This window comes from Dromiciops gliroides, chromosome 5 (assembly GCF_019393635.1).
Source record: "Dromiciops gliroides isolate mDroGli1 chromosome 5, mDroGli1.pri, whole genome shotgun sequence".
Lineage (NCBI taxonomy): Eukaryota > Metazoa > Chordata > Mammalia > Microbiotheria > Microbiotheriidae > Dromiciops > Dromiciops gliroides.
Genome location: NC_057865.1, coordinates 290,111,777 through 290,139,608, shown reverse-complemented (window position 1 = coordinate 290,139,608; position 27,832 = coordinate 290,111,777). Strand labels below are relative to the sequence as shown.

At 44.4% G+C, this 27,832-nt stretch overlaps 2 protein-coding genes across 2 annotated transcripts in view; one reads left to right on the top strand and one right to left on the bottom strand.

Annotated features, from left to right (window-relative positions):
- Positions 1 to 771: 771 nt before the first annotated feature.
- Positions 772 to 21,884, top strand: DDX17 (DEAD-box helicase 17). Its single transcript, XM_043966914.1, has 13 exons — positions 772 to 1,116; positions 4,693 to 4,843; positions 6,904 to 7,003; positions 8,657 to 8,790; positions 9,674 to 9,739; positions 10,070 to 10,211; positions 11,726 to 11,886; positions 11,968 to 12,140; positions 12,317 to 12,427; positions 12,645 to 12,706; positions 13,251 to 13,310; positions 17,418 to 17,654; positions 18,692 to 21,884. The coding sequence occupies exons 1-13, from the start codon at positions 1,067 to 1,069 to the stop codon at positions 19,198 to 19,200; spliced, it is 1,956 nt and encodes a 651-aa protein (XP_043822849.1). The 5' UTR covers positions 772 to 1,066; the 3' UTR covers positions 19,201 to 21,884.
- KDELR3 (KDEL endoplasmic reticulum protein retention receptor 3) overlaps positions 21,884 to 27,832 on the bottom strand; it is an 18,642-nt gene continuing 12,693 nt past the window's right edge. The window contains exons 3-5 of the mRNA XM_043966915.1: positions 26,930 to 27,088; positions 25,484 to 25,736; positions 21,884 to 22,568 (exon numbers count right to left, since the gene is read on the bottom strand). Coding sequence (XP_043822850.1) covers positions 22,528 to 22,568; positions 25,484 to 25,736; positions 26,930 to 27,088 — 453 coding nt within the window. The 3' untranslated portion in view covers positions 21,884 to 22,527. The remainder of the gene's footprint in view (positions 22,569 to 25,483; positions 25,737 to 26,929; positions 27,089 to 27,832) is intronic.

Sequence of the window (27,832 nt, the reverse complement as noted above, 5' to 3'; positions counted from 1 at the left end):
TTACATGTATTAAGGGCCTGCGGGACACCAGTCCAGGGAAAGCCTTGCTGGGGGGGCAGAAAAGAGCTCCATGCCTGTGACCATGGGGCGTTAAGCATTGATTAAGCGCCTACTGTGTGCGGGGGGGTGGGGGCGCTAGGTAAGTGCAGAACACCTCGAGAGGGGCCGGGGCTGCGGGGCTTCTGCCGCTAAGACACCAGAGGGCGGGCCCAGGCACGCGCCTCCGGTCCTGGTGGACGGGACTCCCTCGGCCCTGGAGCTCAGGCTGCGGCTGGCCCGGGCCTGGGCCCCATGCGCAGGCGCGCTTCCCGCTAGGGGAGGGGAAGGGGCGGTGCCGGCCGAGCTCCGGAGCCCGCAACATGGAGGGTCTCATTGTCGCCGCAGCGCAGCTTCCGCAGCCCCACCGACGCCGCCGCAGTGGCGGCCGGAGCCCCGATTCTCCACCCTTGCTGCGCTACGCAGAGTGCGCAGCCCTGAGGTCGCGGGCGGGCGGCGGGCTGCGGCCGCCAGGAATGTTACGTAGCGAGTCGGCGGCTCCCCGCCCCTCCCCCCGCCCTAGCTTACGCCACGTCCTCGGCCTGGCCGCGCGCGAGAGCTTTACGCGCGTTGCGTAGCTCGGGGACAGCCGCGCGGGCGGCGGGCGGCGGCCGCCTGCGCAGTCGGCGTGGAGCGCGTTCGGGAATGGCGGCGGGCGGGGGGAGGGGCGCGCTATTCCCAGACGCGGTTTACGTGCCGCCTCGGCCGTGCGTAGCGCTCGAGTCGGCGCGGCGGCCGCCATTTTGTGGAGCAGCGCCGCCGAGGGAGGAAGGAGCAGCCTCCGCCGCCGCAGCGCGCCCGCCTTCTCCCATCCCCGCGCCCGTCTCCGACGCGACCGAAGGCGACGGTGGCGACGCCGACGACGGGAGACGTCGCCGAGGAGCGAGCGATTCCGAACCCCGGACCCGCCTCGGCCTCCGCTGCCGCCGCCGCCGGGCCCCTCCGCGCGGCCTGTGCCTCCGCCGTCGCCGCCCCGCTCCTCCTCAGGCCCCCAGCCGGCCGCGCCCCGTTGCCCGACCCCGGCGCTACCATGCGAGGAGGCGGCTTCGGAGACCGCGACCGGGACCGCGACCGCGGAGGGTGAGGCTGGGGAAACTGAGGCACCGTGGGGGAGGGGCGGGGTGACGACTATGACGAAACCGAGGCTCCGCGGGGGGGGGGGGCGGGGCCGTTGTTGACCGTGAAAGACGCGGACGCTCCTCTCTACAGGAGGGGAAATCGAGCCGCAAAGCGGGGAGACCGGCCGAAGGTCCCCCCGTTGTACCCACGGAGGGGGAGGGGAGAGGAAGGAGCGTTTATGGATCGATTCGGGGCCAGCCCGGGCGGCTCGGCCCCCGGTGCGGATGGGGAAACCGAGGCCCGCGGCGGGGCGAGGTTGGGCTTGGTTTGGGCCCGGGTGCGGTTGGGGGAGCCGAGCCCCAGGCAGGGGCGGGGCCGTAGAGCGGACCACTGGCAGGGGGCTCGGACGCCCTCCAGTCCGGCGGCTCAGCGTTGGGGTCCGGGGCTCCGTGAAATTAGAGCCCAGAGGGCGTGGGGGCCGCCCCTTCCTCACCCCGGGCCCAGGTCCAGACTGGGGTTACCCAAGGGATCCAGGGATTTTCGGCCCCGAAAGGGCCTCCCTGCAGGGGGAGTGCGGGGGGGGGGGCGAGAGTAATCGCTAATCTATCCTCTAGCCACAATCCTATTAGATTGGGGGGGGGAGCCAATCCCTGAAGAGTCCACCCCGGAATTGAGCAGAGACCCCTCCCCGCCCTCCCCCGTCTAGGCCTTGGGCTTGGAGAGACTGAGCTGCGGCCGTGGCTAGTCTGTCTCCGGGGGGTGCTGGTGACGAAAGAGCGACCCCCAGCAGAGACGGAAACGTAATTTACAAACGTCTTTCAAGCAAATAGCACCGAGAACAATCGATGTTCCGTAGGGCGGTGGAGAGGGCCGGGACTGTGGATCGCTAGGGTCGGCCCCTGTTTGTTGCCTTAGTTTCTTGGCGTTTCCAGCTTTGGGGCCAATTAATAATCGCCTCGTTTGTGTAGCGGACGTTCATGTGCTGGACCCTTAGAGGGGACGGTGGAGGAAAAGGGAGAGATCTAGCGGGCGTGAAGGAGACATTCCTTCAGCTGCATCGAGGCCTCTACCAGTGCAGTGTGAGGTTAATGTTCTGTCTAGAGGAGGCTCAGAGAAACCTAGTGCTGCCGTCTGGGAGTGCTGACTTATTGTAGAGCCTTCTCTGAGCATCTTAATTGAAGAGGTGCTTCGGGGCCCAGAGAGGGAATAGACACGATATTTGACCAGTTGCTTCCTCTTTTGAAATGTCTTAAATCAGGTATGAGAATGGTAAGACACTATCGTGATCTTGGTTTTGAAGGCTCAGTGTTGATTCTCCTCCTGGATCCTGTCATTTAATATGGTCACCTGAGTTTCCTCAAAGCAAAAGTTTAGATTGAAGTTTTGGTACAAGCTGCACAATTCTAAACTGTCAGAATGTGAAGGGGGGCGGGGGATCTGGACAAATTGAAACTCTAAAAATAGAGTAGAAAGCATCAGGTCTCCAAACTATTGAAATAAATTCATTCCTGACTTTAGCTTGTTGGCAGAACCCCAAATGGTTTGAACTTCTCTATTCCCTATACAACACATTTAGTGATAATGGTACCTTAAGATGTTCCATCTGGAGAAGACAGCTTCTGATTCTTGGTTCAGTATTTAGTATTCCTTAATGCCACCATAAGTTTCAAATAACAAACCAATGGCCTTATTACAAATAAAGTGGTATGGTTTTACAAGTCTGCCTGTAAAGACCTATTCCTTCCCTTGTCAGATATCACAACTTGTTTTTGCTGACTTACATTTTTGCTCAAATAACTAAATTGTTAAATGATATACACGAGGATGGGTATGGGAAAGTGATCGTTTTAGATCTTTGCTTTTGTGAAATGGTGCAAAGAACTGGCCTGCAGCTTCTAACCATCTTTTTGATATGTATGTCCTAGAAATTTTTATAGCATTACACAGAAATATTAAGCATCCAAAAATAGCCAATAGGAATGTTGGATATTAATGATACTCCAAATTGTATTCTTGCAAAGCGCAGTTAAACTGTTAGTATCTTTAAAGATAGTATCAATCATACAAATCCATATGTGGGCAAAACGTTTCAACTTTGATCTTTTGACTTAGTGTTTGTTTACTGATATTAGTGTGCTTGGTAGAATTGAATAGTCTTCATTTGTAATGGTTGTGTCCAGAAACAGTCTCGTATAACAGGACAGGTTGTAATTATAGCTGCTGATTAGTAAAATTAAAATCACTAAAAGTTGTTGGATCTTATTGAACACATTAGTATAAACAGTCTCATTGTGAAAGTAAATACAAAAGGTGTCATAAACAATTTTTTAAAACCCCATCACCACCCAAAATGCTATCTTGAGTGCAAAATAATAAAAGTATTACTAGCAAGAGTGAAGATCTGTCATTTTTATGAAAATAGCTTCATTTGTTAGTTTTTTTTTAAAAGGGCTGTTCAAACCAAGCTACAAATGGATAGTCAGATTTAAATAAAAACCAAAACATAGACTTTTATTTTCCTGTGTGAAGTCTGGCATCTCTGTTAGAGAAAATGGCGTTGAAATGGCTGCTTCAACTGGGAATTGTTTATATAGAAAGACTGGAACCTATTTTCTCTCAAGAATTAACTTAGCTTTTTTTGTTTGCTTTCAGCTGTTTAAAGTGAATGCAAATATAATGTAGCAAAGTCATTTTTTCGAAATGTATGAAACAATTGCCAGACATTTCCTTATATCCTTGTTTTATATACTGGTACACATGAATTAAATAAGCAAATTTGAACAATTTTTATTTGGAGGAATTTGCCCTTTTAATATACTCATAATTGTTCAGATTATTATCTTTTTCGAGAATGTAGTTAAAAGATTAGGAGAAATAGGTCATGTTTTATGTAGATTTCCTCTAATATTTGCTGGCTCTAAAAATCATTTGTTTTTTTCCCTGATGCTTGTGTTCTATATGCCTAACTATCAAGCTGGCTTTTTATCCAGACACTGAGGACCTAGCTACTTAGCTAAAATGGCTGTCTTTGCTAGTTTCATTTTTGAACTTCCTTTATGGTTTTTCTTCCTGACTGGTGAATGATTCTTTTGTGAAATAAGCCAGTGGTTTGAAAGCAGCATCAATGATTTTAATTCCTTTTAAGAATACATAACGATCATTTGTGTGCATTTCTGTTTATATTTAGGGAAGATTGTAACTAAAAGATCGAGGTATTTTAATACTTTGAATTACAGAAAAAAGTTAGAGGTTCTTTAATTGAATTTTTACAAATAAGTTTAAAAATCAGAAATTCATTAATTATAAGGTTGCAGTTCTAGAATTGCTTCTATACCAGTAAGTTGTTCTGAGTAGATTGGTGAAAGAAGAATCTAATTAAGCATGGCTGGTTACTGGAGGTAGGAGGGGCATCCTAGTGCTAAAAGCCCCTGGTTTCCTGATGTTCAGTTTTATGGAACAGGAATTAGTGAGGAAGGAACTTTTAAGCAAGATTTTGTCTGAGTGTAGATATCTGGAATGGCAATCTTTTACTTTAAAAAAAGGATCTAGTATACTTTTTGAAAAATAACTAAAGTGGACTGATTCTGATGGCTTTAGGTTTGGAGCAAGAGGAGGTGGAGGCCTACCTCCAAAGAAATTTGGTAATCCTGGGGAACGTTTGCGCAAAAAGAAATGGGACCTGAGTGAGCTGCCAAAGTTTGAGAAGAACTTTTATGTGGAGCACCCTGAAGTGGCCAGGCTTACCCCGGTAAGTCTCTACTGTGGGTTTTATAAACATGAAGAAAATTTTCAAATGGCCAGAGTGTACTTAAGTGGTGATTTTTGTCTTAACAAGCTATGGATCTTTTTTTTTTTTCATATAAATATTTTATTATTTTCCAGTTACATTTAGAGATAATTTTCAGCATTTGTTTTTATAAGATTTCTAGTTTGAGATTTTTCTCCACAAACTATGAATCTTTATTTTTTCCTCCTATACAAGAGCTGTGACTTGGTTTTGAGAATAAAAACCTGAATGATGAATGTGTGTGTGCATACATGTACATATGTTCACGTGTATGTATTTTCATGCTTATTGGCTGATATTTATGATTCCCACTGCATCTGAAATCTTTAATCTTTTTTTCTTTGATTTTATGTTTACCTCTGTGATGGTTAAAAAGGTATAACGTGCAATTTAGCAGTAAAGTGCTTTTGGTGTATCTGGAAAGGATAAATAAGAGCCAGAAAATGTGAACTGGTATTGTTCCTAATTGTAAATGTCTTGTCAGGTTCATGGGATTTGAAGTTGGAAGGGACCTTAGACAAGACCAGGTCCAATATTTGCTTTGCTTTGTGCTAAACAAATTTTAAAAGTTTACTATTGTAAACTGACCTGGTTACTTATTTCCATTCCAAATGTTGGCTATGAAATAATCAGAATTTGAACTATTACATCCAATATAGTATGGAGTAAAAATGTAAATTAACCAGAGCCTTCATCAAAATATTCTTTGTATATTTTGTTACTTTGGTGACAAATTGACAAAAAGGATAAAAATACCTTTTCTTTCTTTCTTTCTTTCTTTCTTTTTTTGTGAGGCAATTGGGGTTAAGTGACTTGCCCAGGGTCACACAGCTAGTAAGGGTCAAGTGTCTGAGGCTGGATTTGAACTCAGGTCCTCCTGAATTCAGGGCTGGTGCTTTATTTACTGCACCACTTAGCTACATGAACCTAGAACCCCAAAAGATTCTAAATCTTCAAAGAAAAATGAACATTGACAGGCCAGTTTTTATAGTGGAAAGAGCACTAGTGTAGGAATGAAGAGACTAGCTGGCTTTGCCATTGAAGAGTTGTCTGAACTTGGTATTGAACCTCTTTGGTCAAAAAGCATTTCTTAAGGAATTACTGAGTTCTTGGCCATGAGCTAAGAAATAGTTTAACTCACCCATTTGTACCATTGGGCTAGATGACTTCATGGGTCATTTAAAATATCACATGAGTTAAGGGCTGTGAGAGTAATGGCATGAGGTACAATTTTGTTACTAAGAAACAATGTAAATGTGTAAAATTTTATTCCAACAAGATGTCTGACAACATAAGTTGAAATATAGAACTCCTTGAAAAATGATAACCCCCTCTAGAATACCTACTTCCCCTGAACATTCTAGATAATTAAGGTTTACTGTATATAAAGTATCTTCCAGATAAAAATCTTATGGGAAAACCAGCTGAAGTGCAACCTTGAAAAAGGGTAGCTATTTTAAATTGTGCATCTTAATTAAGTTCTATGTATGAATAGGAAACTGCTGACCTTGTTAAGCCTCAGTATAATCCAGTAGAATTTAATTCAGATACATAAAAGAAAATCACATTAAAAACAACTAGCATTTGTAGAGTGCTTACTATGTGCCCGGCAATGTGCTGATTGCTTTTACAAGTGTTATCTCATTATATCCTTCTATAGCCCTAGGAGGTCTAGTTGAGGGTTGTTACTCTCATTTTACCATTGAGGAAACAGACAAGCAGAGGATAAGTGACTTGTCCAAGAATCTAAGGCCAGATTTGAACTGGGGTCTTCCTGACTCCAGGCCCGTGCTTATTTTCACTTAAGCACTAGCTACCTCAAAAGATGCCCATTAGGCTGAGGCATACTTAAAACTGGTAGGAGGAAACAGCATTTTAAAGGCTTCCTAGACACTCACATGTACACACATGCTTTTATGAAATGGAAATTAGCTTTAATGGTTGCCAAGTAATGGAAGCTATATAATAGCTATCCCAAAGAGAAATTTTGTGCTAACCTGCTTGGTTTTATTTTACTGTAGTATGAGGTTGATGAACTACGCCGGAAGAAGGAGATCACAGTGAGAGGGGGAGATGTTTGTCCTAAGCCAGTGTTCGCCTTTCATCATGCTAATTTTCCCCGTAAGTATTCTTTAGGTTTAGTCAAGTTATTCACATAAACAGTTATGACAAAAACAAAAAACCAAAAAAAACCAACAAAACAAATTAGTTATGACTCTTGTGTATAGAGGGCACTGATGAAGGGGGAGATTGATTTAGTTGGTAGAAGGATAAACGGGAAGGGTAATTGCTAATTTTATATAGATCAGACCTAGAGACTCATTATCCTTATCTGATGGCCTGGGCGGGAGTCAAGCTGGAGGATACTGACTGTACAGATTTTGATGGGTGACCTCAAAGAGAGTATTCACATTGGGAAGGTCCTGAATCCAGTGACATATGCTAGACATTAATTTTCTTAACAAGTGAAGGGTATGATGTGGGGGAGACTGTAGGTTATAAAGTTCTTAGTGACTAGGGATTTCCATCCTTGCCAAAGCCTGAAGATAAAACAATTGAGAGTAGAGAATGATAAATACCAAAGGTGTTCTAAAGTGTTCTCTCCTCTGAACTTCACTTGATCGTAGTAGAGACTTTGTGCTATTCCTCCAGAGCAAAGATTCTCAACTGGAGCCATGCCTTGGGCCTCCAGTCAGTATAGCTAGCTGGCCAGAAGAGCACAAAGGTAGTTTGGTCTGGTCTTTAAGCTTGGTTTCCACCAAAGAGGTGGAATTGTAGGTGTCCATTGGAAAGCGTGTCCCATTCTTAATGTGCTGATAAAATCTTTTATTTCTTAGGTGCATATGCATGGCAAACTTTTTTAGGATTTTATTTTATTTTTCGATTTATTTAATTATTTTTCCAGTTACGTGTAAAGATTTTTTTTTTGAGTTCCAGATTTTTCTCCCTCCTTCACAAGGACAGGAAGCAGTCTGATATAGTTATACATTACAATCATGTTAAACAGATTTCCACATTAGTCATGTTGTAAGAGAATCGGAACAAAAGTGGGGGGCCAAGCAAGAAAGAATAAACAAGAACAATAACAAAAAAGCAACAACAAAAGTGAAAACATCATGCTTCAGTCTGCATTCAGACTCCATAGTTCTTTTTCTGAATGTGGAGAGCATTTTCCACCATAAGTCTTTTGACATTGTCTTGGATCATTGAATTGCTGAGTAAAGTCTATCACAGTTGATTATCACACAATGTTGATACTATGTACAGTGTTCTCTTGGTTCCACTCATTTCACTCAGCATCAATTCCTGTCTTTCCAGGTTTTTCTGAAATCCATCTGCTTATCATTTCTTACAGCACAATAGAATTCTATTACCATCGTATACTACAACTTGTTTAGTCATTCCCCATTTGATGGGCATCCCCATAATTTCCAATTCTTTGCTATCACCAAAAGAGAAGCTATAGATATTTTTGTACATGTGGGTCCTTTTCCCTTTTTTATGATCTAGTAGGGGTATTGCTGGGTCAAAAGGTGTCATTGCAAACTTTAGACTTAATTTCCTTTCATATTGAATATGGGTTATAGGATGATGGGGGTTTGGGGGATCAAAAAACAGTTGGAAAACAATGCTCTAGAGTTTTGACTCTAAATTGTTATAAGAAGTGGCAGAATACAAGATTATTCCCCAGTTCTGTAGGATTGTTACTCATTTTCATGTTCATTTAAATTTTGAGTGAAATGTCATGTGTTGTCTTGCTTTTCTATCTTGTAGAGTATGTGATGGATGTGTTAATGGATCAGAACTTCACAGAACCAACTCCAATTCAGTGCCAGGGATTTCCATTGGCTCTTAGTGGCCGGGATATGGTGGGCATTGCCCAAACTGGCTCTGGGAAGACTTTGGCGGTATGTACCAACAACCATGTCTTGTGTGTGTGTGTGTGTGTGTGTGTGTGTGTGTGTGTGTGAGGCAATTTGGGTTAAGTGACTTGCCCAGGGTCACACAGCTAGTAAGTGTTGAGTGTCTGAGGCTGGATTTGAACTCAGGGTCGGTGCTCTATCCACTTTGCCACCTAGCTGCCCCATATCATGTCATTTTAACAGCATTCATTTAGTCTTCGGTGAGTTGCTAGATTCTATACTGGGAGATCTGTATAGTGGAGAACGCACTGAAGTCCAGGACTCCAGGAGACCCTGGTTTGAATTGCATGATTAGGAAGTTCCTGAACAGAGTTTTCTGTTTCTTTGTCCTGTTATTGTTGTTTCCTTTAAAATAGGAATTACAATAATTGACCACCTAGCTCACAGGGTTGTTATGAGGAAAGTTTCATAAGCTTTCAAATGTTACATAAATGGAAATTTTTCTTAATCCAGTTGAGAAATTGAACTCTCTCCCATGCTGTCTTTGTAGGTGACATTTAAGTGATCGGGAGTGTGTTGATAACAGCGTGTTTGGGGCCTTTGTGAAATGGCAGAAACTTTCCCCTAGGTTTCAGCAGAATTTAATTAGATGTTCTATGAGTGAAAAAGAAATGGACTGTACTGGAGAGAATACCACTTGTAATACTTGAGACCTTTACTATTTACATCATTATTATTGCAGCTTGTGCAGATCAGTCTTCTTAACTTAAGCTTTCCCGTATTATCCTTATGTAATAATGCCTACTTCAAAAGGTGGTTGTGAAAAGAGTGTTTTGTGAACTCTAAGATGCTGTGGAAATAGAAGTTGGTGATGCACAACTAAGGGCCAGCACACTATTGAGTCTTCCTTTGTGTCCTTCTTTTTCAGTATTTGCTGCCTGCAATTGTTCATATCAACCATCAGCCGTATTTGGAGAGGGGGGATGGCCCGATTGTAAGTGTCTCGTTTTGTTTTTTAGTGTAAGAAGTGACCTACCAGAACCCATATAAGCCGTTAAAATGTTGAGTATTTAACAGATGGTACACTGTATGTATGAGCAGCTGGCTAGCTTTTTATAGAGCAACAGGAGAATTTATAAAGTCAGTGGCTATTGGTGAGGCAAGACTTGTGTGTGCATATAATAATGATGGTGTTGAAGTTCACATCCCCTAGAGGAAGCAGGATTTCGAGGGTTTGTCTTAATCCTTTGTGTGTGTTTGAGGATCTCCATTTACTCCCCACTTGAGAGGGGTGTGCTTTATGTGTGTCCTTTTTATTTTGCAGTGCCTGGTTCTGGCGCCTACTCGAGAACTGGCCCAGCAAGTACAGCAAGTAGCTGATGATTATGGTAAATGCTCTCGGTTGAAGAGTACTTGCATATATGGAGGTGCCCCAAAAGGTCCCCAGATTCGAGATTTGGAGAGAGGTAATAAGGAATCAATCTCTTTCACTGTGTGTAAAATGCATGTACAATTACAGAATATTATGGCTGTATTTCTGAAAAGCGGATGTTTATAAATTAATTATATTTTCCTGTTAGCTTCCATTATAAAAGTAAAAATGTGTTCCCACAGTCTTTTGGGGTGGGGCACTTCACTGGATAAAATTTTCGCATTTAAGAATATGTCTTAAAAAAAACACAAGAAAATTCTCTTATTAAAAAGTAATTCACAATATTGTGAAATGTGAATGGAAGATGGTTTCTGTTCTTAAAAAGTTCATGCTATATTTGGAGGAGATAATAGGTAATAGGATTGTTTAGGTAAAGATGGGGTAGAAAGACCTGAAAGTTCTATTGGTATATTGGGGAGTGTGACAGAGGGGAATGAGAGTGTTCCCTCTGATGGTTGCTGATGGTGGGGAAGAAGGTCTGACTAATAGGGGACAGGACAGGAAATCCTCATTTGGCTCCAGTAAGAGACCTCCAAGAAAGTGCCTTGAAGGCCTCTGGGTGCCTTGGGGAGGGGACAACCATCCCTCTTTCCTTCTACTAGGTTTTTGTTTTGTTTTGTTTTTTTAGTGAGGTAATTGGGGTTAAGTGACTTGCTCAGGGTCACACAGCTAGTAAGTGTTAAGTGTCTGAGGCCAGATTTGAACTCAGGTACTCCTGACTCCAGGGCCAGTGCTCTATCCACTGTGCCACCTAGCTGCCCCCTCCTATGTTCTTAAGGGCAGGGGTTAATTTGTATGAGTATAGTAATAGGTTTCTTTGTATGAAGCATGGTTTTTATGTAAAAGTAACTGTTCTGTAGTTGTACCAAGAGAGTTTGAGGATGCTGGAGTTGTAGAGCATCACTGTCTATAACAGTTGCTTTCATAATCACAAATCTACGAGTGTATTGGGGTGCAGCCAAAAAAAAAAATCTTCCTGCCTGATAACTGGCCGAGCACGTATAGATTGCATGACACAAGTCAGGTGGCTAGGAAAACTTTACTTGAATTCAGAAAGCTTTGAGTTCCAATCCAGCCTCACCATTGAGGCTTCTGTAACTGGACCTATCGCCCAACCTCAGTTCCCCAGTTACTGTTGAATAACTGATTGGCAGTGGTGGAGGGGATTTCTCACAAGGACAATCATAGGTATGGATCCCCCCTGACTGCTGGTATCAGTGTGTTGCCATTTAAAACTTTGACGTGCTATAAAAATGAGACCTAAATGGGGAAGTGGAAAGTACAGCAGGACTTAGAAGTTGTAGAGTCCCGGATTTGGACTCTTGGTATTCTGTAGAAAATGGGAAGGTGCTCGGTGCTCTCGTCAAGGTTGAATTTGATCTTTCCCTACTACTGCTTCAAGTTCCTATTGCTGCTGTGGTAACCTTAGCTGAACTCCTTATTCTTAGCTGTGACAAAGATTTTTTTTTTTTTAAGATTTTGACTGTTGAAGTCATTACTCACTTGTTGGATATGTAAGTGATGTTGTCTCCCTTGAATTCTCTGTAGGTGTTGAAATCTGTATAGCCACTCCTGGCCGCCTGATAGATTTTCTGGAATCAGGGAAGACCAATCTTCGCCGTTGTACTTACCTTGTATTGGATGAGGCTGACAGAATGCTTGATATGGGTTTTGAGCCTCAGATTCGAAAGATTGTGGACCAAATCAGGGTATGTCAAACTGATTTTTTTCCTCTTAATCTCTGGCTATAAAAGTTCCTTCATCCAGTAACACTCGCTCCTTGCTTTTAGCCTGACAGACAGACCCTGATGTGGAGTGCCACCTGGCCAAAAGAAGTTCGACAACTTGCCGAGGATTTCCTTCGTGACTACACACAGATCAATGTGGGGAATCTGGAGCTGAGTGCCAACCACAACATCTTGCAGATTGTGGACGTTTGCATGGAAAGCGAGAAGGACCACAAGTATGAAGCTGTTCTTAAATAACCTATTACTGAGTAGGCCAATTAATTCATTTTTGACATTTGAATGTTCCTTCGGGATTTTCCAAATCAGTAGGATCAGGCTGCCTAATGTATTAGGTAGTGAGCGTTGTGACTTCCAGCCACTTAATATCTTAGAATTCTCGGTCGCTTTCCAGACTGATCCAGCTGATGGAGGAAATAATGGCTGAAAAAGAAAATAAGACCATCATCTTTGTGGAGACAAAGAGACGGTGTGATGACCTGACCCGACGGATGCGCAGAGATGGGTGAGTGTAGCGTTGGGCCGTTGGCTCCAGTCTGTTAGGAATTCAGATAACAGCACCGTGCCAGTTTGCTTTGTGCTCTGCAGAATGTTCACGACGGTGTACTGACAGGCTAACTCCGACCAAACTTTTAAAACGTGATTGGTGTTTATGGGTATTTCTTGGCTTTGCTTTCCTTCTTAGTATGCTTTCTAAAATGAAGGGCAATTTTCATTGACAGATGGCCAGCTATGTGTATCCATGGAGACAAGAGTCAACCAGAGAGAGATTGGGTACTCAATGGTGAGTCCAGAGCTAAGAATCGTATTGGGCATTTGGATGAGTTTCTCTTATGAATTGGGGCCAGTAGCTCAGAAACACTTTTTCTCTAATTTTTTAAAGTTTGTAACACACATTCTTGAGGGATGAATATCATGATAGAAAAGGAAAAAAGTGTGTTTTTAAGCAGTTTATTCCTGGCTCCTCCGTTCCTGATGGAACTTCATGAATATTGTGTTGGAATGTGAAGAGAAAAACCTAGATTCAAATCCTTGCTCTGCTTCTTAGGCAGAGTATAACCTTAAACAAATCACCTCACTGGTTTAGCCCTCAGTTTTCCCATTTGTTTTCCTAATTAGCTTCCTACCACTTCTAAATTGAACTTTGGATTTGGTCCAGAAAATAGGGAGTCTTAATTAGGTGTGGCAATTTTGGGTGGGGGGGGAGGGGATACTTTGTCAAATTTTAATCTGACAAAATGGAAGAAAGGCCCAATAAAACTAGAAATGTTTCTTAGCTCTGTTAACTCAACATGACTTTGGATGGGGGGGGCTCTCTTGTCTTTCAGAATTCCGTTCTGGGAAGGCTCCCATCCTCATTGCTACGGATGTAGCCTCTCGTGGGCTAGGTTTGTACAGATAGGTGTCTCTTGCCTATTACTGGTATATGTATCTTTTTTGGTTGGGAAGTTTATTTCCTCAAAGTAGAGTCTTATATGTGTGTATTTAGATACATTTTTTAAAAAATATAGTGCAAAGCGTGATTTCCCCCACAAGTGATTTTTTAAAAAATTTTGGTGTTTTTTTTCCTAACATGTTCAAAGTCTCTTCCTGCTCCTAACAAACAGGCTTTGGTTTGCAGCAAGGCCTAGGCATGACTACTCAAGAGGGAGAAGAGACATTCAATCAGTTAAAGCAAAGCAGTCCATTCTGGCTCACCTCTAGTTTGCTCTCAGGCTTGTCGGTTGGACAGCACGGGCTGTATTGGGCTTGATTATCTTCAACTCACACGTATGCCAAGGAATATCTGTATGATCGTTTCTGAGAAGTTGCTTTGATGCAATTTTCATCATAGTTTTTCTTTTTGGTTGGTATCTAGCCAGCTGAACAAAGGTTATTTGCCCCATTCCAACTCATTTGTAATAGTTGCCTATCTGTGAGGCAGAGATGTGAAATTAGTTTAGTTTTCTTTCTCTGCCCCACAGTACTGTTGCAATGGATTGTTGGGGTTTGGTAATTAAGACTTGAGCGTATCCTTGTAAGGATGGCTTAGTCAATCACTGTTGCCCAATTTTATCACTGACTGCTATAAAATAAATTATCTTGGGCACCGAGTTCCCGCTTTGTGATAAACATATAGTTACTGCCAGCTTTAAAAATGAATCTTCTGGCAGGCTTCCACTGTGACTTCATATCTACCCAGACATCTCTGGGCCACTTTAGATTTCTTGATGTGCTTGTCAGACTTGGCGGGGCCAGCCTCTTCCTTAAAGTATGTAGATAGATTCATGAATTAAGTTCTGACTTGGTGGCAGGTTTCTGTAATTGGGAGGCCCGTCTTAATCTTGAAAGGCCAGAAAGGCGATACACTCAGAAGCCTTGTGAAGGCATCGAACCTAGCAAGAGACGAGTGTCGATGTTTTTCTTCTTCAGACTTTTCTTTCTCCAACCCTTAGCCAAAAAGCGTTGCTGATTGCCTCTTCTCTAAGAGGCAGTGGCCTCCCAGCCGTGGCTGGAGACTGTCTCTGCCCTCAGAAGGTCATGTCTGGACCTGTGCAGCGAGAACTTGGGCCTGTTGGGAGAAGGGGCTAAAGCCTGGAAGCAGTTTATATGGAAAAGAAAGCTTTCAGTGATGGTGATTTTTAAACAGGCTTGCTATGTGCTGGTAGCTTCTTTGTGCATCTCGCCTAGACAGTTAAAATAAACCTGCAGCCCCCCCACCCCACCCCCTGCACCCCCACCAACCTAATTGGCCGCCATGTCGTAACCAGCCTCCCTACCCCCACCCCCCACTCAGCTGAGTGAAGGGGCTGGGAAGGTCTCTGAGTCTGTTTCTTGTTACTAAACAGCACCTGTGCTTGTTTCGGCCCCTTTGTTTGCTGCCTTGTAAAATCAAAAGGAGGACAAAAAAAAAACTGGCCAGCTTGTGACCAAGGTCCTCTGAGATCTGGAAAGTGAAGGCGTCTACCTCGTGTAGACAGGGGCGCACTATTTTGGCGGAGTCACCAGGCCTTTTCTTTCCCTCCCTGGCAAACAGTGGTTTCTTAAATGCTCCTTTCAGGTAAGTTCAACTCCCAGAATTTCATTAGTCACTATCAGAGAGAAAGCTCCTTCCCCTGGTCTTTTTAAAATCTTGTTTTGTTAAACTTCACTTGGTTAAACTAAAAACATTGAATTTCTTTTGTCTTGTTTTCTAACAGAAGCTTTGCTATCAGCTGCACGTCACTCAGTGCAGGCTCGGGCATCTCTGCATGGGTGGTCTGGAGCCGCTCTAGATGAGCATATTTCTTAGCCTCTATCCCCATCCTGTTCCCCACACCCTACACCCCTTCTGTTCCTCCCCTTCCCTAATGATCAAGCTGCAGGCCAAACCATAGGGCTTTTTTGATGATCTGAACAAAGGATATGTGGCCCAGAGAGTATTTCTTACCCTGCTACATCTTCTCTAAAGGCAACAGGATAATACCTTGGTGGCACACAAATACATCAGAGCATGATTGGCTGGAGAAACCAAATCCTATACTTGCTCTTGTGTGCACACAGGACCACCTTTTTAGTCTGCAGAACCATCACCACCCTTGTGGCCCCTCCCTGCTTCCCTATTCTCCCCCCCCCCCCAGGTGTTCCCAAGTGTTAGAATCTGAACTATTGACTACAGTCCCCAATGCTTTCTGTTAAGAAAGCACTTCAGTGCAATAATTCAACTTGCTCTACTGCTGGACAGACATGCGGAATGGGATTGACCAAGGAGCATACAGTTGGCTGCTTGTCAGACTATATACCCTGGCTCTGAAGATGTGGCTGTGTTGATCAAAATTTCCCATCCCCTATCTTACTCCTGTCCTATCTTTGCACAGTTTTTTTGCTCTGTTGCATCAACGACCCTAGCTGGAGACTCACGCTGCCCCCTGTGATATCTGCCTTCTCACTCTTTCTGGTGTGATTCAGGACTTAGGAGTCAGCAAAGACTGAGGAGCCTTTACTGTAATAAGAAACAGACATAATGCCCCTTTCTTCCCATCTCCCTTAACAACAGTTACATAAACATTTTTTATAAAAAAAAATCATCTCCCCCTGAAATTAATGCAGTCTGGGCAATAGATGCAGTCTGACCCTTTGGATGTAACTTTTGCATTTTTATTCATTTTTTTCTACAATCACCCCCATTATCCCTGGGGGGAGGCGTTGGAGGACCTGAAATTTTTACCCGAACCCAGGTTCTCCGGCGCTTGGCAACCAAATGGGGCTACAGAGAAGCATCTAAGCCAGTTCACAGAGCGAGCGTGTGTGGGGACTTCTCACTGCCACGGACCCTTGATGCATGCTCCCCGCGCTCCAGTGGTCCCGTGTCAGAGGGCGGAGTTTTCGAAAGGAGGCCGCCAAAAATAAAAGGCAAAGAGACGGGATCGGCTGCAGCGGTTTCCCAAAGGAGGAGGGAGTGTGCATCGGTCTGGTAACAAACAGAGAATGTTTTTTAATTATTTATATCACAAAAATCTGTGTTTTATCTTGGATATTTTCTGAATATTCTTTGTAAAATGCAGATTTTTTTTTCCACAAAACATGAGGACTCTAATGACAGTCTTAATTTTGCTTGTTATAGTAAATAGATTATCTTACGACTTCAAGCATCACACTAACATTTACATAGTTTTTAGAGATGGCCAGAATGTATCTTAAAGGTTTCGTGGCATTTTCCAAATTGACTATTCAGCTTATTCCCTGGTCAGTTAGACAAGCTTTGGTTGAGTTCAAATCACAACCTTGAGTTGAGCAAGATCATCGGAAACTGGACATGGTAGCATAGTAAAATTTTAGTGTAATGTATTATCATAACTAGAAAGAAGAAAAAGAGGTAGGGAAAGATGATTTCTTTCACATTTTTGAAAAAAAATTAGGTGGACAGAATTTGTACAGGAGTGTTTCTAAACTTGAACGATGGGGAGAATTTTAATAAAGAACTTGAAATGTTTTGGTTACTTTGACAAAGTAGTCATAAGAAAGTATTTGAAGCTCTGTTTTTGCCATGTAACTGGTTTGAAGGTAAGTGTGTAATATTGTTCTATTTTGCTGGGCTTCTCCCAACAGAGTCGAAGTGGTTTGCCTTTATAACAATGGTACCCATTTTGCTCCATGTTGTAGTGAGTTTTGGAGAGGAGGGGGCTGGAATTCACCAGACTCTTCTTTGACAGAGGGGATCTTTGGAACAGTTCCTGTCATTCCACAAGGTGCTTTTGATTCAGCACAGGCAGGACTTAGACGAGATGCTTTAATACTTTTGCATCCATTTTGGGGGTGATGTGTCACAGGGTCCCCAAGATTGAGTAATATTGTTTCTCCCTCTTTTACTCTGTTGGGATGAGTCTGTTTTGTTTCTGTTAAGTGTGGTTACTAATTTATTCTTCTCTCCTCTTGCTGTCATCCACATCCGTGCTTCCCACCTATCGTTGGCACATTCTTTACCTTCTTTCCCACCACTTCAACCCCCATCTTGGGATTCAACGCTGCTCCTGAAGACGTGGAAGATGTTAAGTTTGTGATCAACTATGACTATCCAAACAGCTCAGAGGATTATGTGCACAGAATTGGCCGGACAGCCCGGAGCACCAACAAAGGCACCGCCTACACGTTCTTCACCCCAGGAAACTTAAAACAAGCTAGGGAACTAATCAAAGTGTTAGAGGAGGCCAATCAGGCCATCAACCCGAAACTGATGCAGCTGGTGGACCACAGAGGAGGTGGTGGAGGCGGGGGTAAGGTTTAAATCCCTGGGGTTTTTCAGATCCTTAGGTAGACCTTAGCATATTTAATATCTCTGCTCTATTCCAGTGGAGGCAGGGGGAACTCTGATACCTGGCAGTTTGGTTTATTGAACTTGGGAGGAGGGGAAGCTGTAGCTTTGTTTCTTCTTTTCTCTCTTGAAAATTATAACTTAGTCATGTGTTGCATAGATGTAACCTGGGATTTTGTGAAAGTTTTATCAGTGTCAATTATTTGTGTTGTCTGCTATTTTCCCTATTGGAAAGGTGAATAATTTCAGTCCTGTTCTTATGGTTCTAGAAACTCAGGCAGAAAGGTTTTTAATAATGGTGTTAGAAAATAAACTAGAACTTGGGTCAGTTCACTCCAGTTCAGTGCAGCTGGCCACTCTCCTGAGCATCATTACTTTGTTTTGTTTTGTTTTTGTTTTTTGTGTGTGAGGCTATTGGGGTTGTGTGACTTGCCCAGGGTCACACAGCTAGTGTCAAGTGTCTGAGGTTGGATTTTGAACTCAGGTCCTCCTGAATCCCGGGCCAGTGCTCTTTCTACTGTGCCACCTAGCTGCCCCCAGCATCATTTTTTAAAAGCTCAGGTGTAAGTCACCTAAACGTCTAAAATGGGATTTACTTAGTTCACAGACTTAAATGTAAAGAAGGCAGCTGGCAGGGGCAGTGGGGTGGAGAGTAAATAGCTGTGTGTGTCTGCAAGTTGATTGCTCACTTCTAGGTGATTGTGAGAACAGCTTGTGGGGTCTGCTTAGAGTAAATGGAAGTTAAGGAAAATTACCAGAAAGAATTACTGTGTAACTTTTTTTTTTTAATTTTTGGTGAGGCAGTTGGGGTTAAGTGACTTGCCGAGGGTCACACAGTTAGTAATTGTTAAGTGTCTGAGGCCAGATTTGAACTCAGGTCCTCCTGAATCCAGGGCCGGTGCTCTATCCACTGTGCCACCTAGCTGCCCCTACTGTGTAACTTTTTAAGAATGAGGCCCTCTTGTCCATCTGATTATGTTCTACATCTTCTTTCATTAGGTGGTCGTTCTCGATATCGTACCACCTCTTCAGTCAACAATCCCAATCTGATGTACCAGGATGAATGTGACCGCAGGCTTCGCGGCGTTAAGGACGGGAGCCGGAGAGACTCTGGAAGCTATCGGGATCGTGGCGATACGGACAGAGCAGGCTATGCTAATGGCAGTGGCTATGGCAGTCCCAATTCTGCCTTTGGCGCTCAAGCAGGCCAATACACCTACGGGCAAGGCACCTATGGGGCCGCTGCTTATGGCACCAGTGGCTACGCAGCAGCTCAGGAATACGGGGCTGGCACCTATGGCGCCAGCAGTACCGCCTCGACCGGGAGAAGCTCGCAGAGCTCCAGTCAGCAGTATAGTGGCTTAGGCCGGTCGGGGCAGCAGCCTCAGCCTCTGATGTCTCAGCAGTTTCCTCAGCCTCCCGGGGCTACTAACATGATAGGTTACATGGGGCAGACCGCCTACCAGTATCCCCCCCCTCCCCCTCCCCCTCCCCCTTCCCGTAAATGAAGCCACTCAGGTGGTGAGACGTGTCCAGACTCTTACATTTAAAGGAACTCTCTCTCCTTTTACTTTCTTCCTTTTTTTTTCTTTTAACCATTGTGATTTGTCTTTCATGCAGGTTAGTTAGAATTCCACTGCCAGTTTCTTCTGCCCGCCAAAACGATCCAGTCCATATTAGAAATTGTGTAAAAAGTATATAGCTGACTGGAAATGTTCCCTGTTTTTCCTCCTCCGACTTCTTGCATGTTGAGGAAATTTGAGCTGAGCTTTCTTTTCTCTTAAAAGAAAAAAAATGGGCATTTAGGCACTTGACTCCTAGCCCATTTTTTGTATCGTTAAGGAGTTGGGTGGGAGGGAGTTGCAGTGTAGCACAGGAGAGCACAACATTCATGCTTTCTTGTGCTCGTTTGACGGGTGCAGGGAGAGCATGTAGAGCATTTGCTATGATGTTCTAAGTTCTCTGAAACGAGCTTGGGGTTGAGATCTTAGAATGGGCACTGGGCACCATTTTCCAGCTCACATTTTGAGGTGTGCTTGTTTTTAAACATTTCATGGCAACCAAATGCAAATTGGATTGGGTATTTAACTCTGCCTCCTCCCACCTCTCATGTCACCCACCCACTTCCCTGAAAAGTCATCTTGGGTCTGCCTTTCTCACTGAAAAGCAACCATTGATGGTCAGCCATGATGTCATGGCAATTAGATTGCTGAGAATCTGGATTTAACTATGTCCAGAAATACAAGCTGGTGTTTCAGATGAATGTCTTTCATTTTAAAAACCACTTGTATTTTCTGTGGCTGTTAAAGTGTAGCATCTCAGCAGCTGGGTGAGAGCTGCCTGTATCTATTCCTCACATTGCCAGGGACCATCTGGGAAAGCCAGTTTCCATCCAGACAGCTGCTATGGGCAAGATGGACAGAAATGCATACCCACAGAAACAAAGCAGATTTTTATTAACCAATTAATTCCATGCATTTCCCTGCAGGGTATAAAGTACCTTTAATTGCAGAGAATCTTCTGAATCTCTACGCAATGAATAGGGTTTTCCTATTAACATCAGTGTTAACAGAGGTAGGGTGGAAGCCCGGTTTTTCCTGTTGTCCCTTTATCTTTTTACCCAAAAGGGATTAGGCAGAGCTGGTCTGAGTTCATTGGTTTAAAAACTCCCCTTATACTTTCTATAGACCCTTATAACTGAGCTTCTCAGTATGTGTCTCCAGGATCCTATTGTGGTCAGTTTTTACAGGTAGGTAGTATTTTAGGGAAAGGTTTAGGAAAGATGAACGTAAGCATTTAATTTCCTCTTTCTCCATCTGAAGGTAGGTGAGTGTTTTCCTGTTTGTAGTTAAGCATGTTGTCTATTCTCTAATGTGACTTCATTTGGCAGATGGGCCAGGAACAGCAGATCCTGGGGAGAATTCCCTGCCTTTGTTTCACAGAATTTCTCATCTCACCCTAACTAGTTACTGTGTTGACATCGTTTTGCAAAGCAGCAGACCCCCCAAACACCTCTCCCAAAGGCCAGTGAGAGAGGCTTTGTTTGGTTATTGTGGGCAGTTATGGGGATTGTTCAGAGTCTCAGTGGGCTGCGTTTCTTCAGCTGAAGGAGTGTACTTGTTTGATTAAGATCTGGGTTTGGCCTCCCTCCTCCCCCTCCCCCCTGCCCCATTTTGATTTTATGTTTTCAAGATTCTTTACGGGGAGAATAAAGGGGGGGTTCCTCTGAGGGCTTCCGAAGGTCTGGTTAAGTGCAACATACAGGTAGGTTGTTAGCATAAGCTGGAATTCTGTGCATGTAAGCTGTTTGGCATTCATATTTCCTTTTCTCCCCATATTCTCCATTTCTCTCTATGCCCCTCTCCTTTTTTTTCTTCTATCATAAAAGTTGAGGCTATGGGGTGGGAGGTGGGGAAAAGGCACCTATTACTGTGGCGAAAAGTTTGCCCTGTGCTATGTATCTTCAAACCAAGGTCCCCAAAGAACTTTTGCTGTCTGAGCACTGATCAGTCCGTTGTAGATGTGTTCTTTTCCCCTCAAACAGATGTGAAACTGTTCACCTGTGAGTTCTCATGCAGAAGTGCCACCAGGGAGGTAGTCTGTCCTCTCACAGCTCTTAAAAAGCTGATGTCAATGAGAAGGGTCTCTTGGCAAGCAAGACAGTTAGTTTGCTCCTGCTTCATTGTAAAATGAGATTAACAGCACATCTCAAAAGCTATTGCAGCTTGGATCTAACAGATCTGCAAGGGTCCCTCCTCTTGTCATCCTGAGCATCAGCCTCCCGTGTCCTCATGCATTTGGCTCAAAATGCAGATTCCAACTGTTAAGTATAAATTCAGAAGGACCTGCATTGATAACTGCAATTGCATTTGTATCATTGAAACCCTTTGGGGTGGGGGTGGGGCTTAATGTGGAATTTTGGGTTACTTCTGACCCCTCCCTGACTATTCACTGTGTGGACTTCTCTAACTGAAGGGTCAGTGGCTTTTGTGTGGGATCAGTGCTTTTTGTTCATACCCTTGCTGGTCTCCAAACACATTCCTGTTGCATTAAGACTTGAAAGATTCATAAATGTGTAATGTTCAGGCACAGGATATTAAAAGCTATGTTACTATTCTTAGTTTGTAAATTGTCTTTTGATACCATCTTGTTTTCTTTTGTAGGTATAAATAAATAAAAACACTGTTGACAATAAAAGTGCTGCTTTTTTATTACCAAAAATTCTCCTTATATCAGAAGTCCAGTGAATGGTTGAGCTACAATGGTTTGCATCTTCATCTGTAATCTTGGTCAGTGTCCTAGAACTGTGGAAGAAGAGTGTGTAGGACTAATGTTCAAAGACCCAGGGAGGTATAGCACATTTTCCCCTCAGGATGTATGTAAAGCTTATATTTAAAGGAAATAACAATACTAAGCAGTTCTAGGTGGCCAATTTCACCATTTACTCTTAATTTGACAAGGACTGAAGTATGTGTATTTTAATATAGCAAGACAGACTAGTTTAACTTCGATTTTTTGGTGCAGTCTCCCCAAGGAAGTTAGGACCTACTTGTTTTGGGTGTTCTTTCCCAGTTTGGGAAGAATGATCTTGGAAAACAATAAAATGAGGGATGCCTATTAAAAGATGGCATACTTCAGCCCTAGGGATTGGCCCACCATTTGTGAAGTACTAGATGGGAGTGGAAGGGATGGCAAAGGAAGTGTTCTCTCCATCTTCTCCTGAAAGTCCATTTGTTCAAAAGCAGCACAGCAGTGCTCGTGGTCAGGAAGTCAGGAGGGAACTTTGAAATAGATCCACGGCTGCCTGGGGCTTTTGCGTAGCTTCTCAATTGTCTTCAAACTGGCATTGGGAGGCTTAACTTCTTTCCTTTAAGGACTGTTGAGACAAAAAGATAAGGCTCAGGATTTGCTGTCGGGTTCATAGCATGTCGGCAAACACCACCGATAAGGGTGGCTGATAATTGAGGTTCCTTTTTGAGTAGATGATCTTGGTGGGAGTAGGAAGTCCTAACACCTGGACCTAAGGGTGTTTTGAAAGCAGGCCACCCCACTAATGTAATGAGTGTAGGGATACAAGAATTGGCAACTTTGGAGGGAGAATGAAGAACTAAGAATGATGTGGGGGTTGTGAAGGAAGGTGTTAACCTCCAACAGAAATGAATTTGGAAGAGGGCAGGGTTTTTTATGTTATTGAGTTATTTTGGGGCATGTAAATTTGACTGGCAAGATTGTCAGGGGAGGGTACAGAAAGAGGTCACGGTCAACCTACATCAAGAAGAGAATGAGCAAAGCAAAAGAAGGAGTAGTTAGTGGTGGCCAGCTGTGGAGAAGGGGGCTTTGGACTGGTGGTCAACTTTTGGGAGCTGTTTGTGGTGGCAAAGGGCCTGGAGGAGGGTCTAGGAGGCAATTGGAGGCATCAGTGCTTGATGCCGAAGGCAGCCGCGTGGGATTAAAAAAGCAGATGGGAAGGAATGAAGAGAAAGTGGGAGAGGCAAGATGTACGGGGGAAGCTGGGTGTTGGATGAGGAGGGAGGACAATGGAACCAAGGGCACCGGTGTTGGGAGAAGGGACACCTGAGAATGGGTGGTGATGTGCCTGCTTCTTGTGAGTAGCAGGTTTGAGGATCCCATGATCTGAGCAGTCAGAGACTCTGGGTTTCTGTCTGGGGGGGTGGGGTGGGGGAATGTTTTTAGGGGTTTGAGGGTTTTCTTGGAACAGTTGCCCTGCTTAACTGCCTGGCAGAGAATTCCAGGGCAGCCGCGAGAGCCCCACAAAGATGCAGCTGAGCTGAGCTGCCTTGCTATCTGGTGGCTAGGAGTGCCCAGTGGATGGTGGTTATCCAGAGCTAAGGATTGTGGGGCAGGAAGGGACAGCCTTTCTCAGATGATGATGATTTAGGAGTCTTTTGATAGCACGAGCTATGGGGGCCTTGAGGTCCCAGAATGAAGGCTATGTTTAATGGAGGTGAGGAGGATCTGGGGTGGGGGGTGGGGTCTAACTCCCAGGAGGTGCTGAAAGCTAAAGTTGTGAGTGCTGAAGGGGACTGGACATCACTGGACTTGAGGAGAAATTAGGTGGAATATGAGCAGTTTGTGAAATGGGTAGGAAAAGCTATGCTGATTATACTAACAGCCTATTGGGGGAACATAGAGATTGAAGAAAACTAAAACGGGGGGGGGGGCAGCTAGGTGGCTTAGTGGATAAAGCACCGGCCCTGGATTCAGGAGTATACCCGAGTTCAAATCTAGCCTCAGACACTTGACACTTACTAGCTGTGTGACCCTGGGCAAGTCACTTAACCCCCATTGCCCCGCAAAAAAAAGCTAGAATGGTGGATTAAAGCTAATAAAATTCAATTTATCAGGATTAAATGAAAGGTCCTATATCTGGGTACAAAATAAAAAACTAAAACAGGAACTTGAGTGGCAAGATTAAAAATTAAGCAAAAAGTCATTAAGCTTTCAGAGTATGACAAGAAACAAAGAAAAGGAAATTCAAAATAATTACAGAGTGCAGATATCTCAGCCTGTTAGTGTTAAAGACTCAGGACAGAAACAAGTAATTGGAAAGAAGTGAATTTGTTTGTAGTTGGACTGAATATGAATATAATTGTGCTATCCAAATTAGTTTACAGAAATAATGCCATGCTAATCAAATCTTCAAAGAATACATAGGAAAACTGATCCATGGATTGGGCCAGGTGAGCCCACAGGTACGAATACTGGCAGAAGGAAGGACTCTCCTATTGGGCAGGAATTAGGCTTTAGATACCACAATAGGGCCCAGGTGGACACGCTGCCTAAATGCAAAGTGCCTTACATAGCTGGGGTGGGGGGAGGAAGACAGGTGGAGTTAGTTCTAAAGGAATAGAGGTGATCATTACAGGATATTTCAGTTCTATACAGCAAAAGCTCGTGCATAAGTAGGCTTCGTGCCACCAGAAGAGATGAAGATATTTGGAGAAAATGTGGCAGCTATTTAACAGGAGCCCACTCCCCAAGAATTACATGGCGGAAAGATAGGAGCAGGACATTTTTCCAAAGAAGAAAGTCCAGCTATCAAAAACCACAAATGCTCCAAACTATACAAATTAACGCTGGGCTTTTACCTCATGCCCATCAAATAAGCAATGAAAAAAGCCTGAATGTTGGAAGGGCTGTGCCTTGGCCTAGCTGATACCACCCAGTCAAAGACTATACTAAGTCATATATCAAGGGGGCTGAAGACAGGCAAGTGTCCTCTATTTACAAAAATACAACACTAGGGGCAGCTAGGCGGTGGTGTGGATATAGAGCACTGGCCCTGGAGTCAGGAAGACCTGAGTTCAAATCCAGCCTCAGACACTTGACACTACCTGTGTGACTCTGGGCAAGTCACTTAACCCCAATTGCCTCACCCCCCCCCCCAAATACAACACTAGCTTATCAGAACGGGAGGGGGGCAGGACTACATGCAAATTGTCTAAATAAACTGGTATGGGAATGCAAAGTCATTACTATAGGAAATAAGTACAGAGAATTAGGCTTGGGAGAACTTGTGTGAACCAATGTAGAGTGAAGGAGTCCATCACATAAACCATTTTTATGTTTATAAGCAGTAATTGAAAGTGAAACGGGATTCAGAGCTCTGATCTGTATATTCCGTAATTTTTATTTTGGAGGACTGATGATGAAGCATGCCTTCCACTGCTGGACATGACAGTGTGGGTTGATTGGATTGACTGCCCTGTGACAGGGTGATTTGGGGGTGGCCGTCCTTAGGCAGTGAGAGCAATGTCCCCAGGCACCTACCTTTGGTCACATACAGGTAGAAGAAGTCACAGTAGAAGATGGTTTGTACCACTCCAGACACCACAGCTATTTGGTCGTAGAAATTTTCTGTGTGGTACCGCCAGATCCAGTTAGCCAGATAAAGTGCTCGGTAAAGCCCCAGAAAGAAGAGGTAGTGCGTGGTGATGGTCTCTGCCTCCCCGGTCCTGCTGATCATGAAAAGCTGGGGCAGGATTGCCACCGACTCCAGGTAGATAGAGAAAGTCCAGAGGATCTGAGCCAAAGGGAAGAGCAGTCAGGAGACAGACCACCTGGGACAAGGGACTTGGCTCGTCTGTAAAATGAGAGGGTTGAACTGCCTCTGAGATCTATTCCAGCCCTAAATCTATGACCCTAAGACCTCATTCGAGGCCTCTGGGAAATGTGAGTCGGGTTCCTTTAAGGGAGCCCAGATAAGTTTTCTGGCACCCGAAGAGAAGTAGCAAGGGGCAGCATTCATGTCGGTTCCGCCAGTAGAGGCTCGTGGCTTAGGAGCTGGAAATGTTGGAGCTATAGACGTCGACCTTGTACTACAGATGATGGGAGTTTGTCAGAGTCCACACTGGAAGTTAACAGCAAAGTCAGGACTAACACCCACTTGTGACACCTTCTAAAATCGTGGGGTCGGAGGGTTAGAGCCGGAAGTGACCTTAATGATCTCCAAACTCCCTGTTTCAAGAATGAGTCCTGGCCTTGGGAGGCCAGAAACAATTTTCCTTTTTTTTGTTTGTTTGTTTTTGGGGTTTTTTTTGGCGGGGCAATGGGGGTTAAGTGACTTGCCCAGGGTCACATAGCTGGTAAGTTTCAAGTGTCTGAGGCCAGATTTGAACTCAGGTACTCCTGAATCCAGGGCCAGCACTTTAACCACTGCACCATCTAGCTGCCCCCAACAATTTTCTTAAAGTCCCATGGGCCAGTATTGGACCCAGGTACTCTGTGCTCCAAGTTCAAACTAAATGTGCCCACCCAGGGTTAGAAGGCCTCTGGGAAGCCTCCCCCTTCCCCCCCCCCCCCCCGCCCCCTTAAATAGCTTTTTTCCTTCAATTCAGTCTCTGGACTTAATTTTACGAATTAACCTTGAGTATGTGATGCTGAATGTGATTTTTAGAAGGTCTTAAGCTAATGAGATTTCTGCTCTTTTTAAGCTGCACAGTCTAAAGTTTAAATCATGCCATTTGTGCCAATTAAGCAAGTCAAAGTGTTTTTATTAAAAGAAACAAAAGAGAACACCTACAGTGGCTGGGGAAGTGTCATTGTCCAGTCCCTTTAGGTTTGTGGCCATGGTCCGGCCAACACCCTGAGCAGCTGTAGTTCTGGTTAAAGGATCAAGGGGCATTGTGGAAGAGAGGCTGCGTCAGCTTTGGAGGCTTGAGGACTTGCACCCTTGAACACACTGGGGACAGGGGAGCAGCTTCCCTTTTTCCTTACCTCCAATGGGGTGAAGCTGTAGTTCTCAAGGAAGGAGAGACCGGTGACTGGGACCAAGAGAAACTCTAGGCGGAACGTGTCATTCTCACTGTCAAACGATTTCCAAAATTTCCGGTAAATCATGTAGACGGTGACATAGGAACACAGCAGGAAAATCACCTGAGTGGAGGAATGGGGCACGGTCAGTTCCTTAAGGGCCCTGGCCAGTGTGCCCCAAAGAGGGTGCCTGGTTCCTCCTTAGTGTTTTCCCGGCCTCTAATTGTGGGTAAGGTGCCCTAGTCTCTGGACCTCATCTCCCTCACGCACTTCACCTGATGCCCCTCTTTAACTTGACTCTCCAGAACGCTTTGATGGGGCCCACTCAGTCTTCAGACGTGGGGGTGGTGGCCATAACTCTGATACTCCCAGGATGCAGATCCCAGCTGCTCAATGTCTTAGGAGAGATTTGGTCCAACAGGAGCAGCCAAGGCTCAGCCAACCTGGCAGGAGCCTCTCCAAAATGGCAACCGCGATGCCAGTTGAATGTAACCTCCTCTGGGCAGGCACGATTTTCATTTTTGTCTCTGAATCCCTAACCCGTAAGTAAGACAGTGCTTGGCACAGAGCAGGAGCTGAACAAATGCTTATTGAATACTGAACGTCTACCACTCGAAGCCACCCCACTTGTGTAAGACTTGCTGGCCTTGTGAGGGGAATTCCTGGGGTAGCGGTGGGGGTGGGGAGACTGTTTCTGCTCCTCTCTCTCAAATCTAATGAGTCCAAATAATTAACTCAGTGTCTTTCCTCCCCAACCCTCCCCTCTTTCTCACTTCCCCATTGCTGTTGATGCTGTCTCCACCTTCCCAGTTTTCCAGGCTGGTAACCTAGACAGTCGTCATCAACTAGACATCTTGCTCCACCCGC

What these genes read in the sequence shown, in the direction of transcription:
- DDX17 (XM_043966914.1), top strand. Translation starts at nt 1,067, where the DNA reads ATGCGAGGAGGCGGCTTCGGAGACCGCGACCGGGACCGCGACCGCGGA. An exon ending in AGAGGGGGGATGGCCCGATT is followed by an intron (nt 9,740 to 10,069) that starts GTAAGTGTCTCG and finishes TTTATTTTGCAG; the next exon opens with TGCCTGGTTCTGGCGCCTAC. An exon ending in GAGAGATTGGGTACTCAATG is followed by an intron (nt 12,707 to 13,250) that starts GTGAGTCCAGAG and finishes CTTGTCTTTCAG; the next exon opens with AATTCCGTTCTGGGAAGGCT.